The sequence below is a fragment of the Sturnus vulgaris genome, chromosome Z (assembly GCF_052056855.1).
Source record: "Sturnus vulgaris isolate bStuVul1 chromosome Z, bStuVul1.hap1, whole genome shotgun sequence".
Lineage (NCBI taxonomy): Eukaryota > Metazoa > Chordata > Aves > Passeriformes > Sturnidae > Sturnus > Sturnus vulgaris.
In genome coordinates, this window is record NC_142283.1 from 80,562,163 (window position 1) to 80,587,107 (window position 24,945).

At 45.5% G+C, this 24,945-nt stretch overlaps 1 protein-coding gene across 3 annotated transcripts in view; it reads left to right on the forward strand.

Annotated features, from left to right (window-relative positions):
• The window catches only part of CTIF (cap binding complex dependent translation initiation factor), a 145,911-nt gene that overhangs the window by 28,347 nt on the left and 92,619 nt on the right, over positions 1–24,945 (forward strand). For 2 of the 3 annotated variants that reach the window (XM_088157315.1, XM_014894883.2), the window contains exons 3-6: positions 2,458–2,541; positions 17,488–17,561; positions 18,406–18,510; positions 22,361–22,436. In XM_088157315.1, the coding sequence (XP_088013441.1) occupies positions 2,458–2,541; positions 17,488–17,561; positions 18,406–18,510; positions 22,361–22,436 (339 nt within the window). Of the gene's footprint in view, positions 1–2,457; positions 2,542–13,457; positions 13,581–17,487; positions 17,562–18,405; positions 18,511–22,360; positions 22,437–24,945 lie in introns of all 3 variants that reach the window. The other variant, XM_014894885.2, reaches the window with a different exon arrangement.

Genomic DNA, 24,945 nt, shown 5'->3' on the forward strand with positions numbered 1-24,945 from the left:
ATTTGAGGATCAAAGTCCTTAGAAGTAGGAGAAAATATATTTAAAAATCTAGTGAAGTGATCCAAAGTGTATTTTTTTAACCCAAGGCTGGAAGATGTCTGTGTTTGAAGTGATGCTTTGGGGGGGGTTCAGGTCAAACATACAGGCTATGCTTATTAATGTGTCAAGTTCAAAAGTAGTATTGAATTAGAAATAAATTAATAGAAAAAGTTTTACAACCTCTCCCAGCCTGTTCACTGCTCTGCCAATAAGCCCAGGCTCCCTCTACATCTTAAGGACAAAAATTTCTAATTCTCATGGCAGCCTGTGTACATTTTTTGCATTAAGATCCTCTATTGCAACAGCCAAATCCATCTTCCAATTGTGGAAATGGCATTTTAGCTTTCCTTCCTGGCCTGTCCTGGGAAAAAGGAGCTCTCAGTTCTGAGTGTTCTCTTCAAGATGGCTGGGTTTTATTTTAAAATAAAAATTTATAATAATGAAAGATCTGAACATTGGACCTTTTAATGAAGCCACTTTTAGAGACACCTCAAATGAAGCAGCTAAATGAGGTTGTACCCCAGACCATTGATGCAGAAGTTTAATTAGGATTTATTGTGAAACTCCATCAAAATGCAGCATTTTGTATTTCTAAGGCTGTATATTGGACAAAAAGTGAGGATGGGCTTTTATTCCAAGTCACTTGCATTTATCAAGCCATGCCTTAATGGATGCACTGAGAAGGAATTATCTCTTCTCTCACAAAGGTGACCTATACAAAATAATCAGGAATTTTTATTTCTGATTTTCTCTTCCTGATCAGTTCTTATCAAAGCAAGGAATAAACAGGCACATATCCTGCAGCTGACTGGAGTAATCCTGGTGGAAGCCAGCCTGATGGAAGGGGGCATGTTCCCTCTTAACGAGAGCTAGAGGGAGAAAGATGGATTTAGGGGAAAGGCACCGGGCTGAGACCAAGGAAGTTGTTTTTAACTGTGAGGTTCTATCAGCAACTAAATCTTTAATGCTGGGCAAGTTACTTAATCTCTCTGCAGTTTGTTTCCTTATGGCTGTGATGTTTTCTCTGCCTGAGAGTGGATAAATCCATTCACCCATGTGTGTGTGAGTTGCTTGGATGGTACCACATCCCTGACCTGCTGCTATCCTTGCTGGGGGAAGGAAGGAAAGGCACATCCTCCACACTGCTCCCAGGGAAGCTGAATCCATCACCACTTCAGAGAATCCCAAAATGTGGATGTTCCCATGATGGGGATGTCCTCAACCTTGCTCCTTCCAGGAAAAAGGAGGAAAATCAAAAAGGCGATTTTATTTTGCTGTGAAGATACTAAGGAGTAAGCTTGTACCTTGAGAGACCTTTCCAGACATGTGATTGCACACAAAATTGTTAAAGGAAATAGAGATATGTCTGGTAAAAGACTCTCGAGAGTGATGGCATCATGAGCCTATCCTAGGGGGTCAGCAGAAGTGGCAGGAGAGTAATGGGCAGCTCTTTAATGAGAACAGACTGAAATCCCCCCATCTGTGAGCTGGAACAGGCTCTCTGATGAGGGCAGGGATCATGGGCAGTTGTAGTGAAGACTTTATTTGTGTCCTCATCTATTCTTGTCAGGGAGCTCTGAAGTGGTTGTTTGTATGGAAATGACCTTTCATTTTCTTGACACGTCATCTTTGGTGATGGTACCAAGCACTGAGTGTCTCTGGAGCAGCCAAGTGCTTCCAGCATGGAAGACCTCAGAAGTGGGGCTGGTCAGTTGAAGGAGTGACAAATGTCTAGTGAAAATTGCTTTCTTGTTTTTTTCACCAATATGATGCAGCCCTACATTTCTTTAGGGGGCTAAAAAAAAAGGCAACTGATGACATCAAATTCAGTTATTTTGGTGGAGGCACCTTGCTGCCCAACCTTGGGGCAAACTGGCCTAAGAATCTGCTGATCCCCTATGGCCATGTATGGCAATGGCCAAGCCTACAGCTTCCATGCCAATTTTCTGTTTTGTTTGAAATGAAAACGCAGGGTGTTGGCTGCTCAGGGTACATATCTGTCCCCGAATCAAACAGAGTTGGAAACAAGAGTTGGGAAAAGCAGAAATTTTCCAACTTTACGTGGAGGAATTCCATGGAAATGAGTGATAAAGTCAAGTCACCCTAATATATGTCACACACCTGGGATTCCAAACACTATCAGAGTCAGCAAGGAGGTATTGGGCTGGATTTTATTGCAAAGCATTATATCAAATGCTTTCCTAGAGTGGTTCCTGCATCTTCCCTCTACCCTCTGTCAGCGGGTGGAGCATTTCCAAGCCAAAGCCTTTGGGATCATCCTCAAAAAGGAGGGGGTGCCACACGTGTGCAGCGATGCCCGCGGCTGGACGGTGTTTTCTGTGCACTGTGGACTGACACAGCAGTTTTGCCCAGCCCAGCTATTATTTTACACAATCCCTTTTTTTATCCCTTCTGCAGTGGACGGCGGATTGTAGCGAGCAGCTTGATGGCAGCTGTTCCCCATCCCGAGGGAAGGGCTCGTCGTCTCACGAACATAACCAGGTAGGATTTGTGTTTAGTTCCTCCTCCCCAGACTTTTGCTTTTATTTCTTGCACTGCCTTGCCTGGGAGGTGCTGCTAGCTTTCCCTTTCTCGTGGTAGGGGAGATGTGTCCCTGAGCTTGGCATCCAAAAGCTCGTTCCTGCCCAAATCACCGGAGGTGGGCAAGATCCTGATTGTGCAGATGGATGCTTTGACCAGGAGCTTAAGGGGGAAAAAGGAGTGTCACATTTATTCCAGAAGACTTTCTTACTGCCACCTGTGCAAGGATGCTGTTAGGTGCATCAGAGATGACTTGGAAGCATGAGATGTAGCTGGAATGAGGGATCTTTGAGTAGCTGGGCTTGTCTGCAGTTGTATGCTGCAGCACAAGGATGGTGTTACAGGCAAGAGCATGAAACAGCTGAGAGGGTGAGCTGGCAGAAGAAGCAAAGTTGCACGTGCTGAGAGCCTGTGTTGGTCATGCAGTGACAGGTGTGAGTCAGTTTTGGTGCTTGGACATGGTGTGAACACGAGTGAGGAGTGTTTACAAGCCCTGCTGGAGGTGGCTGTCCCTGCTGGTGTGAGTACTCCCATAGAAGAGTGTTGGGTAGGGTGAGGGCTTGTGTTTGATCATTGTCACCTGGTTGACAAGCTGCTGTGTCACCATGAGACCATCAGCTCTGTGAGAGCAGCACTCGCCTGAGGAGATGTGAAACTAAGGTGTCTGAGGGAAGGGGAAACAGCATTTCCAGTTGCTGTGGCTGATGGATGTCCCACCCAGAGAAGTGGCTTCAGGTTGATGGCTTTCATGCTCTTGCTCTGCTTGATGTCCTCAAGATTCAGTCCCATGTGTGGGGTCTATGAGGGGGCACTTGGGAGCCCCTTGCAGGGTGTACAAGAGGCTGTGCCAGTCTGAGCAGGGCATGTTGCAGCTCTCATTTTGGGCACAGCTTCCTCCCACATGGAGCCATGCTGGAATTTCTTGGCTGAGGGATGGGGGCTCAGGCATCTCCTCCCTGCCACGGTCCCAGGATGCTGGTAGCACCTCTACCAACACCTGCACCCAACAAAGTCAGGGTGTGGTTTTGTAGGAGGGTGTGTGCTGAACAGAGACACTGCTTCAGATGAGCTCCTGAAGGTGCCAGACGGAATTGTGGATTTAATTTATTACAGCTTTGATCTGCTTCAAAATATTCAACAGCAAAGCCTCATCCAGGCTCGCTCCCAGCACTGCAGACAGCTACTGGATGTTCAGCTGGGAGGCTGGCCATTTCCATCGGGCTGCCTTGGGTGGATCACGGGCTTTCCCTGGGGAAACAGGTCCCTGGCTCTTCACCCAAGGGTTCTGCTGATGTGCCAGTGGCTGATGGGGACCACAGGAGGATGCAGGAGTCATGCATCGGTGTTACTTTCCTGACATCCTCCATCTGCTTGGTGCTATGCACTCTTTTGTTCTTTTGTTTCAGTTTACATGGGGTTTTGGGGGTATTTTTTGTTTGCTTTTTAATTTTTATTTTTTTTCCCCCTGGGAGTTAAATGTATTTGAACTCCTCCTACAGGGAGCTCCTTTCCTACACACAAACACCATTTGCTGGTGCCCAAGCTGCATACCCTGTGTTTGGGCTCTCTCCCAGCCTGCAGCAGAGCTAGTAATTATCTCTCTCCATGTTTGGCTTTCTTTAACTGCGAGTAACAAATTTTCCTTGGCACCAAAGAGGAGCTGCAAGCTATTGTTCCTCTGTCCAGGCAAGCATTTCTCTCACTGTCACTGATATATGAGTGAAACGCTGCTGGTGAGGACCAAGTGCAGTTTATTACCATTCCTGGCTGTTTTCACTATAATCTTTCAATATTTAAAAAAAAAAAACCAAAACATTACTAAGATGTTTGCCTTGAATTAAAATTATCAATCACTTTTCAAACCTGCTAAGGAAGAAGCCAGCTAATTATTTCCCAGTGGAGGAAGGGAGTGGGTTTTGGGGCTGGTTTTTTATTTTGTTTGGAGTTTGTTTGGTTTCATTTGGTTTTGGTTTCTTGGTTTTGTTTTGTTTTGGGTTTTTTTTTGTTTTGATGGGGTTTTTTTGTTGCAGTTTTTAATATATTTGAGGGGTTTAGGCAGAAAATGGAATTTCTGGTTTTCCTATTGTGCTTCCAGCTGAGATCTCTGCGTTGCCAGTCTTAGTTGAAAAATACTTGGATATGAGATTTCTGCTGGCTTCAGCTAATGTGAAAATATGGGTTATGTATCAATGACCATGGTATGCCTCACGTGGTTCTAACCTGGCCGTCAGAAAGGGAATTTATATGGAAATCTAGGTTAGTCCTGGAAATATATTCAGCATGTGATTCATTTTCTGTGAAGACAGAGTAGTCCAGGCTTGCTTTTTCAGAAGTAATTGGCTTGCTAAAGGTTATAGGGAAGCCTAGAGAGAAGATGACTTTCCCATGTCTGAAAGTCCCCCTGTGCATCCCTGAGTACTTGATGCCTTTTCTGAAATTCTGGGCTGTATGATCCAGCAATGTTAATAAAAATAAAAGGAAGATTTTTGTGTGTGTGTGTGTGTATAAGCATCTACTGGTTGTTGTACAAGTGCAGGGCTAAGAGAAATTTCTGAATAAAATACAATGTAAAGGTAAAAACGAGGTGTCTTGATGCAACCTGCCATCCAGGATATTCCTAAATTGCTGGTTTCTGATGTTGTTTGGTGTCTCTGGAAAAGAGCACCCCAGACTTGTCCTGCTCTTGCCCTGCTTGGTGAGACATGTATTAGCAGCTATGTGAGACTTAGATGGATGTCAGTTCCCATGGATAGGCAGATAGGCATCCCATACAAAGCATTGACTTAAAAACTGAGAAAATTCCCCCTGAAACCTCCTGGTCTTTCCAGTTGTGTAGGTTGGTGGCTGTGAGAAGATGGTCTGCTCATGGGGGAATCTCCTGAGATACATTATGTGAACTCATGTGCTGAGAAAATCCTGGTCTCACAATTACATTCAGCTCATCTGTAATTCTTGTTTCCTACTGGGATCTCTCTGTTTGCTGCATGGCATGGCCATGTTCCACTAAACCTCCAGGAAGTTTGCCAGGTCTTACCACATGTGAGCCTCTGGGGCGAAGACCAGGTACTCAAAATATTATTTGAACACCTTACTGCCTCTATAAATGAGGAAGGTTTAGATAATGGAATAATTTTAAACCTTTTTATGTTTGGATTTTTCTTCCCCAAAAAGAGCCAGTGGGAAGTTTTTATATAATACGTTATTTGCATTCCCCTTGTGAGGCTGTGGCGAGTAGGAAGCTCTTTGATATATTTCTGAGAGCAATTCATTAAGTAAAAGAATTCTGGTATGGTGCATATTGAGAGAGCCAGCAGAGCTCTTGGTACATGAAAGGCCTGGCAGGAGCTCCATCCCAGGCTCCCCTTATGTAAAGGGCAGTAACAAAAACCAGAAGAACTCTGCGGGTTTGTGCCATTTCTCCAGGCGGTGGGAGAGGGTGAGCTGAAAATCTTCCTTCCTGGCCAAGTCCCTCCCTTCTCCCATGGTGGCTGGCTATCACCCATCATCACCAAGCAAAAAAATCCATGTTGTTTGCAGTAAACAGGACTTTCTTTCATTCCATCCCTGGAAGTGTTGCAGGCCAGGTTGGACAGGGCTTGGAGCAGCCTTGGATAGTGGAAGGTGTCCCTGCCCATGGCAGGGGGTGGAATGAGTTGAGCTTTAAGGTCTTGTCATTCCATATCTATGTCCTGTAGTCATAGCTGGAAAAGCTGCTGTGTTGCCAAAGCAAAGGCAATAGGAGGTGTAGGGCAATGTGTGAAGGCTGTCTCTTGGGTAACAGCAGATTTCAATGCACAGAGGAACTCAGCTTTAATGGAGAGTGGAAAAATCAAATTCCCTGTGCAGATTTCTTTTGCAATTCCTGAGAATATTTGTTTTGCAGGCATCAGTGCTGCTTGACTTCCTGGGATCGACCACCAGGAGATCCTCCCTGGTGGATGCTGCAGAAGCAGGTGGGAAGGGATCATGGTCTTGGACAGGGCCCGTGTCACTGGGTCCAGATAACTGGAGTTAGCAGTGAAATTGTCCCACTGGCTTAAGTCCAGTGACATCAGCAGGCAGCATGTAATGTACCAAATTCTTGGCTAACCAGATAGGGCTGGAGCAACAGTGGATTGGCAGGATCTCTTGACTAAATTTAGAATTAATTTTCCATGTGCTGGTGGACAGCCTGTGTCTCACTTTAGTTGCCCATCCTTGGGTCCAGATCTGAAAGAAAACAAGAGGGATGAGTCTGGAAGTGTGGAGGCCAGTGGGCGGGCCACGGCTCTGCCCGAAGCCTTGCCCTGGAGGGATGTCCCTCGAATGGGCTGTGATTAGCTTCTCTCAACCCTCCTGGAAGGATGCTCCTTAGGTTGGCACATCTTTTCTTATCATGGTGAGCTATCCCCCAAAGGCTTCAGTGATCCCACCATGCCCATGGTAATCCCTTGTAACCCATTGGTCTTTCCTCCTGGATACCACCCTTGCTTTCCCCATAAAAACCCCAGCGTTTCCCCAGTTCAGGGGGGAGCTGCCATTCCCGGCTCCCTTCACAGAGCTGCTGGATAATAAAGGAACCTCTGTGGAATTTGCCATACGATGCTCCTGGGACAGCCTCGCAAGCAGAGCTGGAATCACAGAGCTGAAATCACTGATCAGAGCTGATCACTTGTGGCCACTGGTCACCTTGCTGAGGCTTATCCAGCGGCTAGGACACCTGCCAGAGACCCCTAGAAGGCAGTCCCTTGTGGGACTCTCTTTCTGGGAAGGTTGGCGGCTTCCTGGGTCTGGAGCATCGGGAGACTCCCCTAGCACCCTTCATGGAAGGACTTTAAGAAATCATAGAATGTTAAGGAGGTGGAATGAACGTCACCCAACTGCCATAGTCAGGGACACCTTCCACAAGAACAGGTTGTTCAGGGCCTTATGTGCTATGAGCATTGCCAAGGCTGGGGCATCCACAACCTCCCTGGGCAACCTGGGCCAGTGTCTCACCACCCTCACAGTAAAAAATATTCTTCCTAATATCCAGTCTAAATTTCCCCTCTTTCCATTTGTAGAAAATTTCGATTTTCCATTATTACTCCCTGTCCTGTCACTATAGTTCTTGATGCAGAGTCCCTCTCCAGCTTCCCTTTAGGCTCTCTTCAGATACTGAAAGGTGCTGTGAGATCTCCACACAACCTTCTCTTCTCCAGGCTGAACAGCCCCAACTTTCTCAGCCTCTCTTCGCAGGTGGGGTCCTCCTTCTATCAACCTCATAGCCTCCTCTGGGCTTGCTCCAGTAGTTCCATGCTTGGAGTTGTCCATCTCATTGGCCTGCTTATGTAATAGCCCAGGGCCAGTTTGTACACTGAATTTGGCTGAGGTTGTCCACCATGCTGAGGTGAGGGTTTGTTGGAGCAGGTGGGTGCTGGAGACATTGTTTTGTGTTTCCAAAAGGGAAGGAGGAAGCAAGAGACAGGCACTGGCTTTGCCAGTGAGTGCATGTTGATGTATGTCTACCTGATGGAGGAAGAAAGTAAAATTCGAAGTGGGGTGACCTGCCCATGATCAAAGAGCAGCTCTGAGAAAACCAGTCACTTTTCTGCCTGTAATTGCTGGGTGACACTTCCTCATTTAGTGAATGCAGCCCTGCTCAATTATGGTTGGAGAGGACTGCTGAGAAAGAAATCAAGTCCTTTAGCTAATATTTAGGTGTAACTTTCTCTGGGACTTCAGTGTGGGCTTGGCCATGAAGCAGCAGTGCCTCGTGTGAAGCAGACACCTGCTCAGGTGTCAGAAGGTCTGGGAGGGAGATGCTTCACTGCTTTGCTGCCTGCTTTGGAGAACTGTTGCTGCTTACTGAGGGTGGGGGAAGGTGTCTTCTGGGCCTGGTGTCACCACTGACTCATATGAGAGGACATCTTGTCACCCTCGTTTTCCATCTGGGTAGAGAAGACCGGGTGATGCCTGTCTGCCTGTTGTAGAGCTTCCCACACTGTTATTTTTGTGAGACTTGACTTACCCTTGAGGTCTCCATCTTTCCAGGTTTGGATGAATAGGTCAGTCAGTGCTGGAGCTCTAGGCAGGGAAGGGATGACATGAGCAATCTCCTCAGAGGCTGGGACAGGGCCTTGCTGATGGGTTTCCACAGCATGTCTGGAGTTCTCAGTGCCAATCTGAGAGCCCTCAGTGTTCCTCCTCTTCATCCTTGTGTGTAAACGAGCTACCTAGCACATCCTTGGCTAGCATGGCTCTTGAAGTGTTGTCCAAAAAATGCAGCCACACAGGCTTGGTCCTTTCCCAGGCAGTCCAGAAAGATCTTGAAAGCTTCACCTCCTACTTCCAAGTCCATCAGGTCCTTTGGTCCTGTATTATGACAGAAGTGTAAATAAAACCTTTCCCTTATGGAAGGAGAGCTCAAAGTGATGTTTGGTGTCCCTTCTGCAGATTGAAGAGGGCTGGAGAAGGTTGACATAGACCTGGGAAGGGAAGGAGCAGAGTCAGAGGGGTTGGATTTTCTGCATGACGTTTTTATAACAGTTTCTGATGTTCTTACACCTTTATGTAATACTTTGAGAAGAAAGAAGCTAGAAAGTTTATTAAGATATTTACAGTAATCTTATGGTTGGTTTGTTGTTGGGTTATTTTTAATTGGGTATTTTGAGTTATTAAAACAACTAAGCCTTTGGTTTTCCTTATTAAAATTGGAGTGGTTTTTCTGGAATAGGTCTAGGGAGATACTTGGAGCACAGCGCAAAAATTCTGCATAACAGAAGATTTGGCAGCAGCACAAATTGGGTGTGTGGAAATCTCCACTGCAGAAAAACCTCAAAAAGGGCCTTCCACACAATAGCTGTTTTCTTTTCTGACCAGGAGTAAGGTCAAAGCTGAGGAACCATTTGGAGCACTAGGGATCTCCTAGGTGCAGATGTCAGACCCTTGTTATAACTGGAGAATATCTCAGAGGTTTTTGGGGGCCTGATAACTCTATCAGCTTCCTATTGTTTTTCCTCTGGCCCACCTATGAATGCTGGACATTGAATATTGATATTTTTACATATGATTGAACATTTATTCCATCCAGAATCCACTAATCTGGAGTCCTCAGGACACTGAAAACTTGTGCTGCTGCCAGGGTTGATCTACATCTCTTCCAGCACAGCCCACTTCACCATACTTATCTTCACTGAGAGCAACCACGTAGGTGATCACTGTGTTTCCATTTATAGCTTCTGCACTGGGGAAACTTATCTTCTTTTTCTGCAAATAGGATTTTCAAACTTGCACTGAAGCAGCAGAAAATATTAACTCTTGAGCTGGCAAAGGCAGCAGGATTAATTAGTTCATGCCTCAAAGAGCTTGCTGCAAAGGTGAAAATTGCAGTGTAAGTGAAACATATGATTATTGCTAATGAAAATGCAAATGTTAGATTTGACAACTAGTTTCTGAAGAAAGGCTGCTGGCAGTGGTAATGTGCATGAGCCTTGCTGTTCCTGAGAAGGTGCAGAGCTTGGCCAGAAGGATTGCCATGGGTTTGAGCAGCTTCTGGGAATCAGAAGCTCCCCTCTGGAGGGGAGGCGTTTTCCCTCCCTGTCCCAAACTGTGGCTCAGAGGTCCCATCTCCTGCTGGTGAGTGTAAACCACAAATGGTAGGTGGAGGAGCCCAAATAAGATCTGTGAGGAAGAATTCAAGATGTTTGGGGAATTGGGAGAGCCTTGGTTTTTTGAGGGCATGACAGAGTAACAGGGCCAGGTGATGGGGAGTTGGGTCAGCAGAAGGTAAGGAGTGGGGAACTTCATGCCATTACAGCTGTTTCTTCAGTGTTTATCAGCTTTGGCAGTCAATTCTGTTCCTGCAGCACAGTGAGTTTGTTTAGCAGGAGCTGTGTGTGTGGAACATACACAGTTGGTGGTGCAGGGTGGAGGAAGAGCAGTGTCACATCTCACCAATGCCAAGCCATAGCTTTCTGCTGGACTCCTCTGAAGTCTGGGAATGGGTTTTTATGGGCTTTGCAATGATTCTGGTGAAGGGGTTTTGCTGCTTGGTTGGTTTTTTAAGGAACAATCATTACTTGCATGCTCTCAGCCACTCCCTGAGCATCACCCATGAGGTGTGGTGTGAGCAGCCCAGCTCCAACACAAGGTCTGCAGAGAGGATCCATTTTAGCATGAAACTGCTTTATTACAGGACTCAGAGCCACCAGAAATGTCTGCAATTGTTTCTGGGGGTCGTATTTTAATTCTGGGGATTTCAATCCCCCTCAGTAAGGTACCAGTAGAAAGTTCTTTATCTATGGCAATTAGTCAGAAATCTGGGGGAAATACTGAGCTTGGCTGTGCTGGTGAGTTTGAATGTGAGCGTGTTCAGGCCATGCTCGGCTGGACTGTTTGCATCTTCAGCAGATATTTCAACAGGTTTTAGTGTAGCAATTTTATTTTAAAAACGATTTGGTTTTCAATATTAGTGTCAGTGCTTGATAAAAGTAAGGAAGGCGAACAGGGTGAGATCTCCAGGCCATGGGTTAGAGCCAGGAGACAAGCTGGTTCATTAAAATCACCTGTGATTGTGATCTAGCTGGTTTGTGCTGAGTCCAGTGGCTTTTTTTGGTGGCCATTGATGCATGGTGATACCAATATTCGTGTTTCTCACAACAGTTTTATTGTGGCCAGCTGCACTTCTGGAATTTGTGATATCCTGGATTGTCTGCAGAAAACCACACCTTAAAGATTGGTCTGCTGAATATAAGTGAACAGTTTTTATTTCCAGTGTGTCTTTCGAAGCAAGGGGTGCATTTGCTGACCTGGTCCCACTGTAGCATTTGGCACAGAAATTTTATATGTGTGTGTGAACAGGACGTTCAGTGTGTAGGATACTGTTAATCCTTCAAACATTGAGCAGTAAAGGTGCATTCCTCCCAACCACCTTTTCAGTTGATCCACGTCTTTCCCATGTCAAAGGAGGCATTTCTCACTTCTCAGGATGCCTAAAAGGTCAGCTCTTCCCTGGGACTTCCTAGAGTGGCCTGCTACCATAGTTTTTTTCCCTTCATGCCAATTGAACAGCTCCTTTTGTGCCATTTGGTATTTCTCAGCCATTGGAAGATTTGGGTCAGGGTGTGATAAGAAGAGAAGAAGGTAGTTTAACTCTCAATGGGAATAACCACAGCTTTTCCAATCTCATTTATATACAACTTGAAAACCAGATAATCACCTCTTTTGAAGTCAGTACCACTCTGTATTTGAACTTGCTTGAAACTTACTAGGTTTTGGAGAATGTCCAGCTGGAGCAATGCAGAAACCAGCACTGGAGCGTTTTGCTTCCAATTCCTTATGTTGAGTGAATACTTCCATGATTCATGTGCATCAAGGTTCCTGCTGGACCACGGGGTAGCATCACCTTAGGTGGTTTAGCTCTGCTGTGCAGTTGTCTTCCTGCCTCATCCAAGTCAGGTGGCAGTGGTGGAGCTGGGGCCTGGTCTGTGCCCTGAAATTAGTGGCCTGGACTTGATTGTTGTGTTCAAAAGCAGTTTCAGTAGTGAATCCTTTTGGCTTTGAAGGCCAAGGTGGCCCTGCCCTTGCCATAGCCCATGGCAGTGTCTTCAGGACTTCATGTAGCCCCATGAGAATGTCTGAGACGTGAGAAACCTTCTTGAAGTTGTCAGTTCTCATACCAGTCCTAAAACATAGGCTTCCCTTTGTATTTCCCAGATTTTCAGAGTACTTGAAAAAGTTGAGTATTCTGCACTTTGTGATATCCTGGGGTTTTTAATTGTTTTAGGTCACTTCAAAAGCCTTTCCCAAGCCTCTGAACAAAGCTTTTGGAGCAATTACCTTGACAATATCCACCTTTCTCCCCAAGGACCTTGTGGGGTGTTTGGGTAGAGCTGGTCAGGTGAGTTATTCTGGTTTTCAGATGAGTCATTATGCCTTGAGGCTGAACAAGAAACCTGCAGTTTGACTGACAACACAACAAGTGAAAGAATAAAGGAGAACATCAGGCACAGCTCCTTAAGAGGCAAAAATAGTGATTTGTGTAATGTGTTTCCTGGTGAACTACAAGAGTCCTCAGCCATGTGAACAACTGGACTCCAACAGTGGGCTGAGCAGTGGCAAAACTGGCTGAGAAGTTTATTTGGGCCTGGGAGGGGAATTAATGGAATGGAATGGAATGGAATGGAATGGAATGGAATGGAATGGAATGGAATGGAATGGACCCTGAGATTAGCTCAATTGGTCAGAGCATGATGCTGAAAACACCAGTCATGGGTTTGATCTCTATGTGGGCTGTTCACTTAAGAGTTGGACTCAATGGTCCTTGTCCCTTCCAACTCAGAATATTCTGTGATTCTGTAAAACATAAATGGAATGGAATGGAATGGAATGGAATGGAATGGAATGGAATGGAATGGAATGGAATGGAATGGAATGGAATGGAATGGAATGGAGTGGAATGGAGTGGAATGGAATGGAATATTTCAGTTGGAAGGTACCAGCCATCATCCAGTCCAACTATCTGCTTGATTCAGGGCTGACCAAAAGTTAAAGCTTGTTATTAAAGACTTTGTCCAAATACCCTTCAGCAGCTTAAAAGAATGTGAGGCTGGTAAATATGCATAATTAATGTTCATAAAGATAGAGAAGGTAAGTATTCTTTTTCCCCAAGCATATACTAGAGCACTAGGGCCAAATCTTATCTTCATCAGAGCATCCCACAGTGTCATCCTTTTGCAATGTGTAAATAGAACCTGTTAAAGGACTCAGAGGAAACCCCACAATCAGGATGCTGGGCATGGTTTTGTAGGTGCAGGCACGAGTGAGAGCTGGAGCTCTCCTGTTCCACCAGGTCAGTGGTTTTGGAGTGTGTGGGACGGAGTTGCCCTCGACTAAAGCAACCTGTTTGTTGTTTTCAGGAAGAGTGGGATCACAGCAGCAGTGGGAGCACAGGATCCCGGACGGGGTCGGGCTCCAGGCAGGGCTCTGGATCCAGGTCTGGCAGCCACAGGAGAAGCAGCCAGTTCAGGCAATCAACCAAGGTACACCTGGTAGTGATGTGCTGAAGCTGTGTCCTGTGCTTGCTGCTTCTTGGAGGCATCCCCCTCACAGCGTGTCTGTGGCGCATGTCACACGTAGGTGTGGGTGTCCTTCAAAGACCTGCTGCACTCACTCATGCTGTGTGACCTGCTGAGGTTTGCTGAGTGCCTCAGCATTGGGAAAGAAGTCCCTAGCCAGCTGGTTAAGTGCAAAGGAAATCAGGGATTTTTTTCTCTATTTGAAGTCTTGGAGTATTTCAGTTTTTGGAAATCAAGAGATGTCTGTAATTGTTTGCTGGCAGGTCTTCATTAGAAGTTGAAAGATGAATAGACAGCACATAGATGGTGTTAAATGGTGACCTTGAGTCCAGCTGCTTTCTGTGTGAGCTATCTGCAGGGCTAGATGGGGATTTACTTTCCTGCCCTGCAAAAGACTGCAAGAATTCACTTTTAAGTTTTAGGTCCATCCTTGAATTCAGACCAGGGACCTTTTCTATTAGTTTCAGTCAGCCTGAAACTAACAGTCCTCCTGTCTTCTCTTGGAGTTGCTCTCCTTTATGCACGCATGAGCACCATTTGTGCCAGAAGTGGATGGCAGACTGAGGTTTGGAACCAGTGGTCAAAGTCCTGGTCCATTCATCCATTTCATCCTCCTGAAGGTCTTGAGGAAATAACTTTTCCTTCTGAGCCATGCTATGGTGGGAAAGGACTCACAGAACCAGGCTGTATGTAGAAAGTGATGGTCCTTTCTGGTGGGAATGAGACTCAACATATCCTTTCCTCTTTCAACAGGGATAATACTGTCTTCCTCAAAATGTCTGTATTTTTAGCTGTATTTTTCATAGAAAACCCTGCAGTTTTCAACAAGGAAGCCACGAATTGGAGCCTTTTCAGACAGTTTAGTATCTATCTCATCTTTTTTTTATTTTCTACCAAAGTGCAGCCAGGGGTTGTAGGCAGCTGAGAAGGAGGAAAAGTGGGGGAAGCTCCTCAAGCTCAGAACTGAAAAATGCTTAAGTAATACATGGCACAGGATAATCCCTGAATTTATAGCAAGGACCCAGGTGGCCACTTGGTGTTGCAGTGATGATTTAACCTGGTTGCAGTTATGCAACAAAGAGCATGATTTCGTATTTGTTTTCTGGAGGATGGGTACGAGGCGAGAGGTGGGACGCTGAGCTGGGCTTTGGAAAGCTGCTGCGTGCATGCAAATGCTGACTTTGTGGAGAATTTGCTGAAGCTGCATGCATGGTAAACAGCCAGAGTCCACGTGGGCCCGTCCCTGTGTGTGTGGGCAGCTCCAGGGGCTGGGCAGCAGTGGATGGAGGTCATTTGTGCTCACAGGGGCAGGAGGACAGAGATAGTGGACGTGCATTTAAACCACACTGTGTGCAGGATCTGCTTTACTGGATGTCTCATCTCTCAGGACTAATGTTACTCTTGAAAGCGTCTCTCTCAATTATCATTCTGAGTGAATTAATTAATTTTCAGCATTACTAACTCCTTCTCAGTGAAAAAGATTATCTAAAGCTGAGGGTTGGGTCACTGGGAGCTTCATGTTAAAATTGCTGATGGTTATAATTGCAGTCCTGGGGGGACTGTCAGCAAATCACTGCTTTTCTTAAATACATGCAATTTTTAATCTTTTTTTTTGTACCTGGATTTGAGAATTGGCTTTTTGAAGTCTTACTGTTAAGTCTTGGCACTGCGCTGTGAGCATTTTAATAAGCTCCCTGCAGCACAGGGCTGCAGGGCTGCTCCCTGTCCTGTGAGCTGACACAGAGACTGGTTTCTGTAGACAGGTCACAGAAGACCAAAAAAGAAATGGCCACAGTGACTCACGACTTAATGACAAGGTGTGTTATCATTGGGCCCTGGCGCCGTCTTTGTGGAGTCTGGCTGATGCTTGGAGTGTCTCCAAGAGGTTATGATGGCATCTTCCAGGAGGACCAGGTTTGGGTGAGAGCATTCCTCTGCTGCCTTGGACCTGCAATGGATTTGTCTGCAGGGAGAGATTTCTCTTCTTTGTGTGACAGCTGTGATAACCTGCACATTTGCTTCCATTATACTGCATTTGGATATAAGGATTAAAAAAACTTAATTCCTCTCCTTGGTGGGAGAAAAGCGTGCTTACATTTGCCTAAAATAAAAAGCTCATCTTCTGTAACTTATCACGGGAGTTATTATGTATTTCTGGCAGTTTGTTTCTGAGCAGAAACGTGTCAACCTGCAGATTCCAGGGGTTAAAATCATAATCCATAAACCCCTTGGAAGAGACCTGAAAGGGAGCAATGTGTCTGTGTTTGGAGTTTCTGGTGTCTAAATTGGTTATGCTGGAAATGGCTGCGAAGTGAAACCATCTGTTCACTGAGGACATGTGTCCCTGACATTAGTTGGGAAAGTGTTGCTCACTTTGTGAGCAGATTGAGCTCTGGGACTTCATTAAGAAATGGTCACATTTTTAATGAGTTTCTAATGCCTTGGTTAATATTAATAATACTTGAAAATGACAGAAATTATATGATGGGGAATAGATGAAATCCACCTTCTTTAGCATGTTTTGCCGGGGGGGACCATTTGTACTGAGATACTTAAATAATCTGAATATGTACAAGATTATGAGTAATCTGAATAAGAAATGTTATGGGGAAAATTAGTTTATATGGGATTCCCAATATGCAATGCATTCAGTCCATCTAGATAGAGTCAAGTCTGAATTCCTGAATGGTCTTGAATGGTAAAATCCAACCTGCTTTACTTCACCTGTAAAGGGTGGTGAGGGCAGCCTTCTTTGTGCAGGGAGGACATGTGAAGGCTGGTGACTGTGAAGGGCTTTGAATAATGTATGTGAGGTCTTGGCTTTAGATGCTTGTTCTTTGGGTTTCCTGTGCTAAAGCAGTTGCAAAGGAAAATTCAAGATGTTTCATAGTTGGCTGGTGGTTTCTTATAATGCCCATGGGGAAAGGCCCAGGTGCAGCCAGCAGCTGGACAGGAACCCAAGGTGCCCAGGTGGACAAGAGGCCAGTGGCCCCTGGGCTGTGGCAGCCAGGGTGTGACACAGCCCCAGGGCAGTGCTGTCCCCTGTGCTGGCACTGCTGGGACACCTGCAGTGCTGGGGACAGCTCTGGGCCCCTCAGGACAAGAGAGACACCGAGGGGCTGGAGCGTGTCCAGGGCAGGGAACGGAGCTGGGAAGGGGCTGGAGCCCCAGGAGAGGCTGAGGGAGCTGGAAAGGGGCTCAGCCTGGAGAAAAGGAGGCTCAGGGGGGACCTTGTGGCTCTGCACAACTCCCTGACAGGAGGGGACAGCCGGGGGGGATTTGGGATCTTATTCCAGGGACCAGGGACAGGAGGAGAGGGAACGGCCTCAGGCTGGGCCAGGGGAAGGTTTAGATTGGACATCAGAAGGAATTTTGTCACAGAAAGGATTGTTGAGCATTGAAACAGGCTGCCCAGGGCATTGGTGGAGTCCCCATCCCTGGAAATAGCACTCAGTGCTCTGGGCTGGGTGACAAAGGGGGATCAGGCACGCGTTGAACTCGATCTTGGAGGTCTTTTCCAACCTAAATGATTCCGTGATTTTGTGAATCTCAGCCTGCCCCTTGAATCGTGGTGGATCATGGTTGTGGACGTGGGACAGGAGGACAGGGCTGGAGTCAGAGCTGAGCTTGTGCATTGTCTGCTCCTTGTTGTGCACAGCTCTGTGTCCCCAAGGCTGAAACTGTCACTCCTTGCCTTCACGGTGCACATTTGCAGCAGGTGAGGGGTCTCTGCATTGCATGGGTTCTCACAGGAACACAGGATCCTTTGTGCAGAGCCAAGATTCCTCCATGGCTGGTGGGAGAGGCCGTGCCCTGGTCAGGATAGCTCCATGTGCCTCCTGGCAAGTAACCACCTTTCCATCTTTTCTAGAATGGCAACAAGGACAGCAACCTTGACATGCTGGGCACAGACATCTGGGCTGCCAACACCTTTGACTCTTTCAGGTAAGCTGATTTTAAAATGCTTTAAGAGAAAGAGGGACTCCTAAGATGGACTGTGCCTTATTTTAGCCCTCGCCAGTGTGTCCATCCTGCTGATACCCAGGCACCAGAGAGTACCCTGGTAGCACTGGCATCACTGCTCCTCCTACCCCCCCATCCCCATTTAGCCTGTAGCACCATGCATAATCTATTTAAAGCATCCTGTGTGCTTTGGAGAGGCCACTGGATGGGTTTGCAGTACAAACACCTGAAACCAGTATCAGTACAATAACTTGTAGTCACCCCAGAGCTGCAAAGGCAAGACTTGAGTCAGCTCTGAGCGGCTCCTCTGGGATTTTACTCTCCCATTAGTTGCAGGTACCATCATGTGTTGGCCTCTTAGCTGCTGGGAAGAACTCTTCAGCTGCTGTCACTGTGTGAGAAAAGCAGTGAAATGTCTTTTCTGTCCACTTTGATGCATAATCTGAGGTGTTGAGTCTCTGGAGCAAACAGGTTCTGCAGGACCAGAGACAATATCATTTAATGGACCTGTTGTGATACTCTCTTGGTACAGAGAGCAAGTATATCTTGCAGGGTGTCTTTTGTATCAAAATTAGAGGTTTAGATTAAGCCACAAGAGCTTAGCATACCTAAAACACAAGGAAAAAAAAAAGAAAAGAAATGCATCAGTGTGGAGGTTGGAGGCTCACATCCACATGTTCTGCAGCATGGGGTGGGGAGTGGTGCTCCCAGAAATGCCAGCTTTCCTTGTCTGCAGGCTCTGATGTGTCCTCTGCTCCTCAGCTCAGTGGTGTTTAATTAGTAGTGGAACTTCCTTTCTCTGTTTTTCCCTGTTTTTCTCTCCTAGTGGTGCAACGTGGGACTTGCAGCCTGAAAAACTAGATTTCACCCAGTTTCACAGAAAGCTGCGAAACACCTCCAAACACCCATTGCCTCACATAGACAGAGAAGGGTGAGTGCTGTGTCTGCAATACTGTGCTCTCCAGGAAGGTCTTTAACTTCTCCCTTGCTCTAGGAGCTCTGGCTTGGTGGCACACCTCAGATAGAGGACATGGGAAGAAGCACTGGACTATTTACAGAGCTTGAGAATATCATGATCAGTCTGTCCAACTCCTCTGTCATCCAGTTCTGGATTGGAGTAGAGTTGTTCAATTTTGCATTGCCTGATAGATCTCAGCATTTAAGTAACTCTGGATCCAAGTCTCCTAGACCCCAATGTTCTAAATATAAGCATCTCTGGATATTGGAGGAAAGATCCTAGCTTAGTGCTGACCTGGTTACAGTACCTGTGAAAGACAGGGCTGTTCTTCCCAGCAGGAGTTCAGAGTGAGAGAGCATCAATGTGTTTCATAAAACTGTGAAATCATTCAACAGCTTCTCTTGGTTGTGACCGCCTCCACAGGCTTCCTTAGTATTTCTGGATTCCTTACTGGTTGTTGGTTGGTCAAACCAAATAAATGTGTGCTGGCACCAAGTGGCTCACCAAGTGTTGCTGAGATGGTTATCACCATTTCCATGCAGGTTCTCTGCAGGTGGAGAAACAATCACTCCCTGCAGCCAGGTGGGAGTCAGTTTTTTCTCCTGTAAAAAATGACAGGATAAGAGGTAAAGGCCTCACATTGCATCAGGGCAGGTGTAGATTGGATGTTAGGAACTGTTTCTTCACTGAAAGGGTCACAGCTGCCCAGGGCAGGGATAGAGACTCCATCCCTGGAGAGATTCAAAAGCCGTGTGGATGTGGCACTTGAGGGCATGGGTCAGTGGTAGCCTTGGTAGTGCCAGGGGAATGCTTGGACTTGGTGGTCTTAGAGGTCTTTTCCAGTCATAACAATTCCATGATTCTATAGGTCAGGCTTTCCTCACGCTATCACTCAAAACATAGAGGAAGATAAAAATTAGAACAGGTCTAAAAGATGCTGATGTTCCATCACTGCCGTGTTGTTTGCAGGGGTGGAATCTTGTCTTGGAGACATTTTTCTGCTGATAATTTGGTGTTGCCAAAGTACTGGCCAGTGCCATATGCCTGGTCTGCACATCTTTTTTAGGAGACAAATTTAGAATTGTTATTAGAACAGTTGACTGGAAACAATTAGAAATATTCAGCCAGGCCAGAAATCCCATACCAGCCCAGGCTCAGCATCTGCAGTAGGCTCCCATACCATAAAGGGACAGGAAGACTCAGACAACCTTTTTTTTCTGCTCTGTAAGTAAGGTATACTGCAGGTTTATAAAGAGCAATTTTCAGAACATTTGAAACAATGTAATACTAAATTTCTAAGGCACTAAGTCTCTTAGTCAAGTTCAATCCCATTTTTTCAGACAAGTTTGAAAAATGAGATGAAGAGGCCCTCTATAAAATAAAATATAATGTGCTTCCCCTGTAAAAGAAGATATAATACGGTTCATGGTTGATGTCACTTGCCAGTTGATTGTGTCAGTGACATCTGCTATGTGCAGGGAGTATGGAACAAGGCTGGTGTTAGGATTTTCCTCTGGTTCCTGCTGTATTGTGAATGCCCACATTACAAATAGGTAGAGGAGGCAGTGTGGAGGTGAGATATTTAATCACTCCTAAATATTACAGCTGTAAAATGGAGTCAGAATTAGTGTATCTGCAGAAACGTTAAGCAGAGGCTAACAGCACAAAACAGTGCCTGTCCCAAAATGCATGCCATGTAAGTAACCTGGCTAGAACAGAGGAAGCACAAAGAAAGACAAAAATGTTCTTATTTTTTTACTTCTAAAGCTGGCTGTGTTGTGCATTCATCAACTCTCTGTGGTGAATCTGTGCCGAGATTCAGCTTGCTGAGCCTCCATGAATCTCCACCTGCTAGCTAGGCATTTTCCCTCTTGCTTGAATGGGAAGCTTTTTATAACAATCTAGCTGTGCAGTGAAAAAAATAATAGGGGGGGAAAAAAGGAGTATGCTGTTCAGTGTGTGTTTTCAACACTAAAAGAACCATTTTATTCCTTAGTCTGATCAGTTGCCCAGGGCTGGCCATGTAGTTGCATCCAGTTGTGTGACCTCAAGTTGCTTTTGGTTGAGTGAAGCATTTTCCTCCAGGAAGACATCTGCTTTTATTGGAAGATGCTGTTTGGTGACATGCTGAATAATCGAAAGTGGAGCTATCAAGAAAAAGTGGGGAACTGTGCTGTGTTTCTGACCTGAATTCATCTTTCATTGGCTTTAATTTCCAGTGCTAGCTCTCACTCTGCTTGTACTCTTCCAGATCAAACATCCTTTTGTAGCTGGTATTTTCTCTTCTTTCCAGGTATCTCCCAAGCACATGTATCACTTGAGTTTTCCAGGTACTCTCAGGAATTTCTCTATTGCCTCTTTGAAATGCGACGGTCGGCGCTGCCTGTGGCCCTGTAGCTGGGGCTCAGCCATGCTGTCTCTAGAGGAAAGCTGCCTTCATCCTCCTAATCCCTGCCTCCTCTTCATCTTCTGCCTTTTTGCCACAGTTCAGCATCGGAAATTCAGCCTGGGAGGACCCCCACCCTTTTCAGATGACCTTTTCCTACAATATATTTGTGTTTCACACCTGCAGCTGGCATCATTTGTCCCCAGATGTGTGACATGATTTTTCTCATCTATATAAATGCTTATATAAAAATATTTTTCAGATGTATGTTTCTGTATGTGTATACCACTATATTTTTACCTTTGTAAGTCAAAGTCAGGATTTAATCTATAATGGAAAGTCAATTGTTGAACACCTTTGAATTCCAATAAATACAGAATCACAAAATGGTTTGGGTTGGAAGGGATCTTCAAGATCACCTAGTCCAACCCCCTGCTATGGGCAGAGACACCTTTTACTTATCCAGGGTCCTCTAGTTGATTAAAGTTAATTAAATTGGTCTGCTTCAACTTGCTGGTTTTTTAGCCTGATACTTCAGCACGTGCCATTTTTCTCCATTTTTTCCTCTCATTTCCTCTAATTCCAAAATCTCTTTTTCTCTGACTTCTAGGCACTGATTTCCTGCTGCTACCAAAGTCTCTATTATATCTTATTTAACAATATCTTGCTTCTAACTGACATAAAATATTTTATCATTCTTGCATAGTAAAAAAATCATCTCTGTTGTTTATGAACATAGAAGGATTATATTTATTGACTGTTTTTTTCTTTTTCTATATCATCACATACTCTTTGCATCCAGCTAGTAATTATCTTTGGATTGGCTTTTTCTTTTCTTGTTCCAAGAAAGTCCTTTAGCTGCCAGTTCTGTGCATGGTGTGTGAGGGCTTGACTTCTCATCCCAATTTCTTTGTCTTTTAAATTGTTTGTTTATGTTTATATCGATTGCTGCTTCCTGTCTGAGGTGTGTGTTTACTGATTTTCTACACCTTTCTCAGCAGGGGAGCTGGAGCTCCTGTGGAGACCAGCAAATGAGCAGTGCTTCAAAGGAAACGTTTCTCATTACTCTTTTTGTGCTCTCATTTCTGCTGTCCAGGTGGGCTATGCTTTCAGTTTTACTTGGTCTGGAAATCGAGTGACCCTGGGCTCGGGACTGCCTTAGGTTTTCTCACTGCTGCTACTACCAAAGTGTTTGCAAGCTGTGGCAGATGGTGCAGGTGGAGAGGACTGAGCAATGCATTTAATTTTGTATTAACAGCTTTACGCCTGCGTGGGAGTGTTTTGGAGGCACAGCACACTTGCTCCAGAGAGAGCCTCTTTGTTTCCATGAGAGACCTTTGCAGTAACAACTGATATTCCCCTTGTGCCGTAATAGAAAATTAACTGTGTCTCCAGCGAGTTTTCACGTGCTTTTTTTTTGTTTTCCTCTTGCCACAGGCTTGGAAAGGGGAAATACGAGGATGGTGACAGCATCAATTTGAACGACATAGAGAAAGTCCTCCCAGTGTGGCAGGTAGGTGATGAGGACATCTGCCCCTGCCACGGTGGGGACCAGCAGCAGCACCTTCCCTGCCATGTGTTCCCTTAGGAAACCCTCCTGAGCAGTGGGAAAGCTGCTGGGCTGTGGTCCTTTGGGGGTTGGGAGAAGGTTTGTGCCTGTGGTTTCAGGTGTCAGTGCTGGGCAAGGGCAGTTACCCCGCAGATTTTGTTGGGAGGTGATATACTGAGGGCAGTATGTACCTATATCTGTATATATGTGGATGTACACAGGGCTCATATGTTGAAGAAAAGGAGATTCTGAAAAACATCAACCCCTCCTGACAGCTCCAAAATAAATTGCTGTCAGGAAGCCAGCTGCGCCTGTGTGCTGACCCAGGTATTGCCCCTTTGGGGCGGTGCCCATGTTTATATGCAGTGGTAATCCACATGAGTGTTTTCTCCAGCCTGTTCTTTCCCCAGATCTCTCTTCACAGTTTTGGCAGTTCTGGTTAAATCACCTCTGATGTGTGGATATTGGGGAATAGCAGGATGAGACCCCACAGTTCAGAAGTCAGGCTGAATAAGTCAATTTGTCAGCATCATAGAGTTTTCTATTTTACAGAGCACTAGTCCTCAAAGGAACTGAGTTCCCTGAGCTAGGCAAGTTTCAGAGGATGCTCAAAGAAGCGTCTTGCCTCCAGAGGCAAGGTTGAAAACATCTCATGTGCTGTGTTAGTGTTACTCTTTTCAATGCTGAGCCAAGAGCTCGCTGGGTTTCTTGCTTATGCGTCACGCAGGGAAAAGCTTTGCTCATCCTGCAGACCATGTGACAATCTGCCTTACTGTTTCTTTTGGGTGAGTTATTTGGCACTGAATACATGAAGGAGTGGAGAAGGGCAGCTGACTTTGGCAGGGAGAACCACTGCCTGCAGCTGCTTCCTGCTCAGTCTCTTCCATGTTTGGTATGTCTGGACTTTAGGTCACAGGGAAAAAAACATCAGGTTCAGCTGATACAAATCCCATTAATTCTGCAAAATAAGGTTAGTTTCCCTGAGGAGTAATTGGAAATGAAGAATCAAACCATCTTTGGTGCGAAGAGCTGATTACCTTCAAGAGGATTTTAATCAACAGCTGCTAAATAAGCCAGGTCCTCCTGGTCTGGTTATCATTTCATCATGTCCTAAGAGTGCATTGAATACAATGAATTAATTCCAATATATACATTAATATCTGGTTTAATTGTTAGTGTGACATCTCTAAATTGGAAGACCTAGTGGAAATGCTGGATTTGATGTTTTGTTTGTGCCTCAGGGCAGACTCGTGCAGTGCTGCATTAATTTGCTTACCTTGGCATGTACAGCCAGTCCTATGTGTCTGTGGGAGCTAGGACCCAAGTGGCTCTGGGTGAGGGTTTATCTTGTTCAACATGGACAAGTGAAATACTTGCAGACAGCTGGTTTAATCCTGACATATCATTGTTAACTGGATTTGAATGCAACTGTGCAATGCTGACAGTGATTTTACTGCTCTATATCCCTTGTTTTAAATGGCTTTGTGGAGCAGTGAGGAGGGGGCATAAGGGAAGGTATTCCATTATATGAGCCTGTGAAAGGAAAATCCTTCACTCCGTGGGGTTGTCCCATGCTGTTATGTTCGTGTTGTATCCTGAAGATGAGGCTTTTCAGGTTGATGATATATAAACTCCTGTGTTTGAGAGCTCACGGGTTGCTCACAGCAGGCGTGCACAGATGGAGGGGCCAATCTGAGCATCCTCTAGCCCCGCTGGGGTAATCTGAGCATCCTCCAATGTGACTGAACCTGTCCACGCATCCTCCAGCACAGCTGGGGTGGTCCTAGCCTCCTCCAGCAGGACTCAAATGGAAGTGTTTAGGTGCTGAGTGTTCTTCAGCAGCCATAGAAAGGTTAAAAGCTCCACATTTGAGACAGTTACGGAGTCTTGCGTGCAGGCTGCTTGGAGATTGTGTGCCTTTGGTGTTAAGGTGTGTTAGACAAAGGACATGGATCTAGAACTAATCTCCAGTGTGAACATCAGGTCAGTATGGGTATCTACGGAGAGATGCAGAGATGTCCCTAATTAAGCAGAATATTTTGGTTGTCTGTGGGTTGAGCAGACTGCTCTGGATATCTGGGTGTTAATATCCCTATACATTAATTTTTCTGCTGGAATCTATCAATAGTATTTTAACAAAATATTGCAAGGAAGCCTATGACTACCTGGCAATTAAAAGGCGGAAAAATAAACAGAACAAGACAAGCCCAAGCCACCTTTCCCCAGATCCTGTTCTTTTGTTTGGAATTCGTGCATCCCAGTCCTTGGGGATGCTCTCACTGCACGGTGTGCTCTGCCATCTCGTGGACATGCACAGGCTTTACAATTCCTTCACCACAACCCATAATTTGAAGCTTTGTCTTGCCCGTCCTTTCAAAATCCATCTGAGGTGCTTGTTTTTTCTGGTGAATATGTTTTTATTTTTGAAAGATTCATGGCTAGGAGCTCATGAGGTCATTGCCTTGGCTCAACG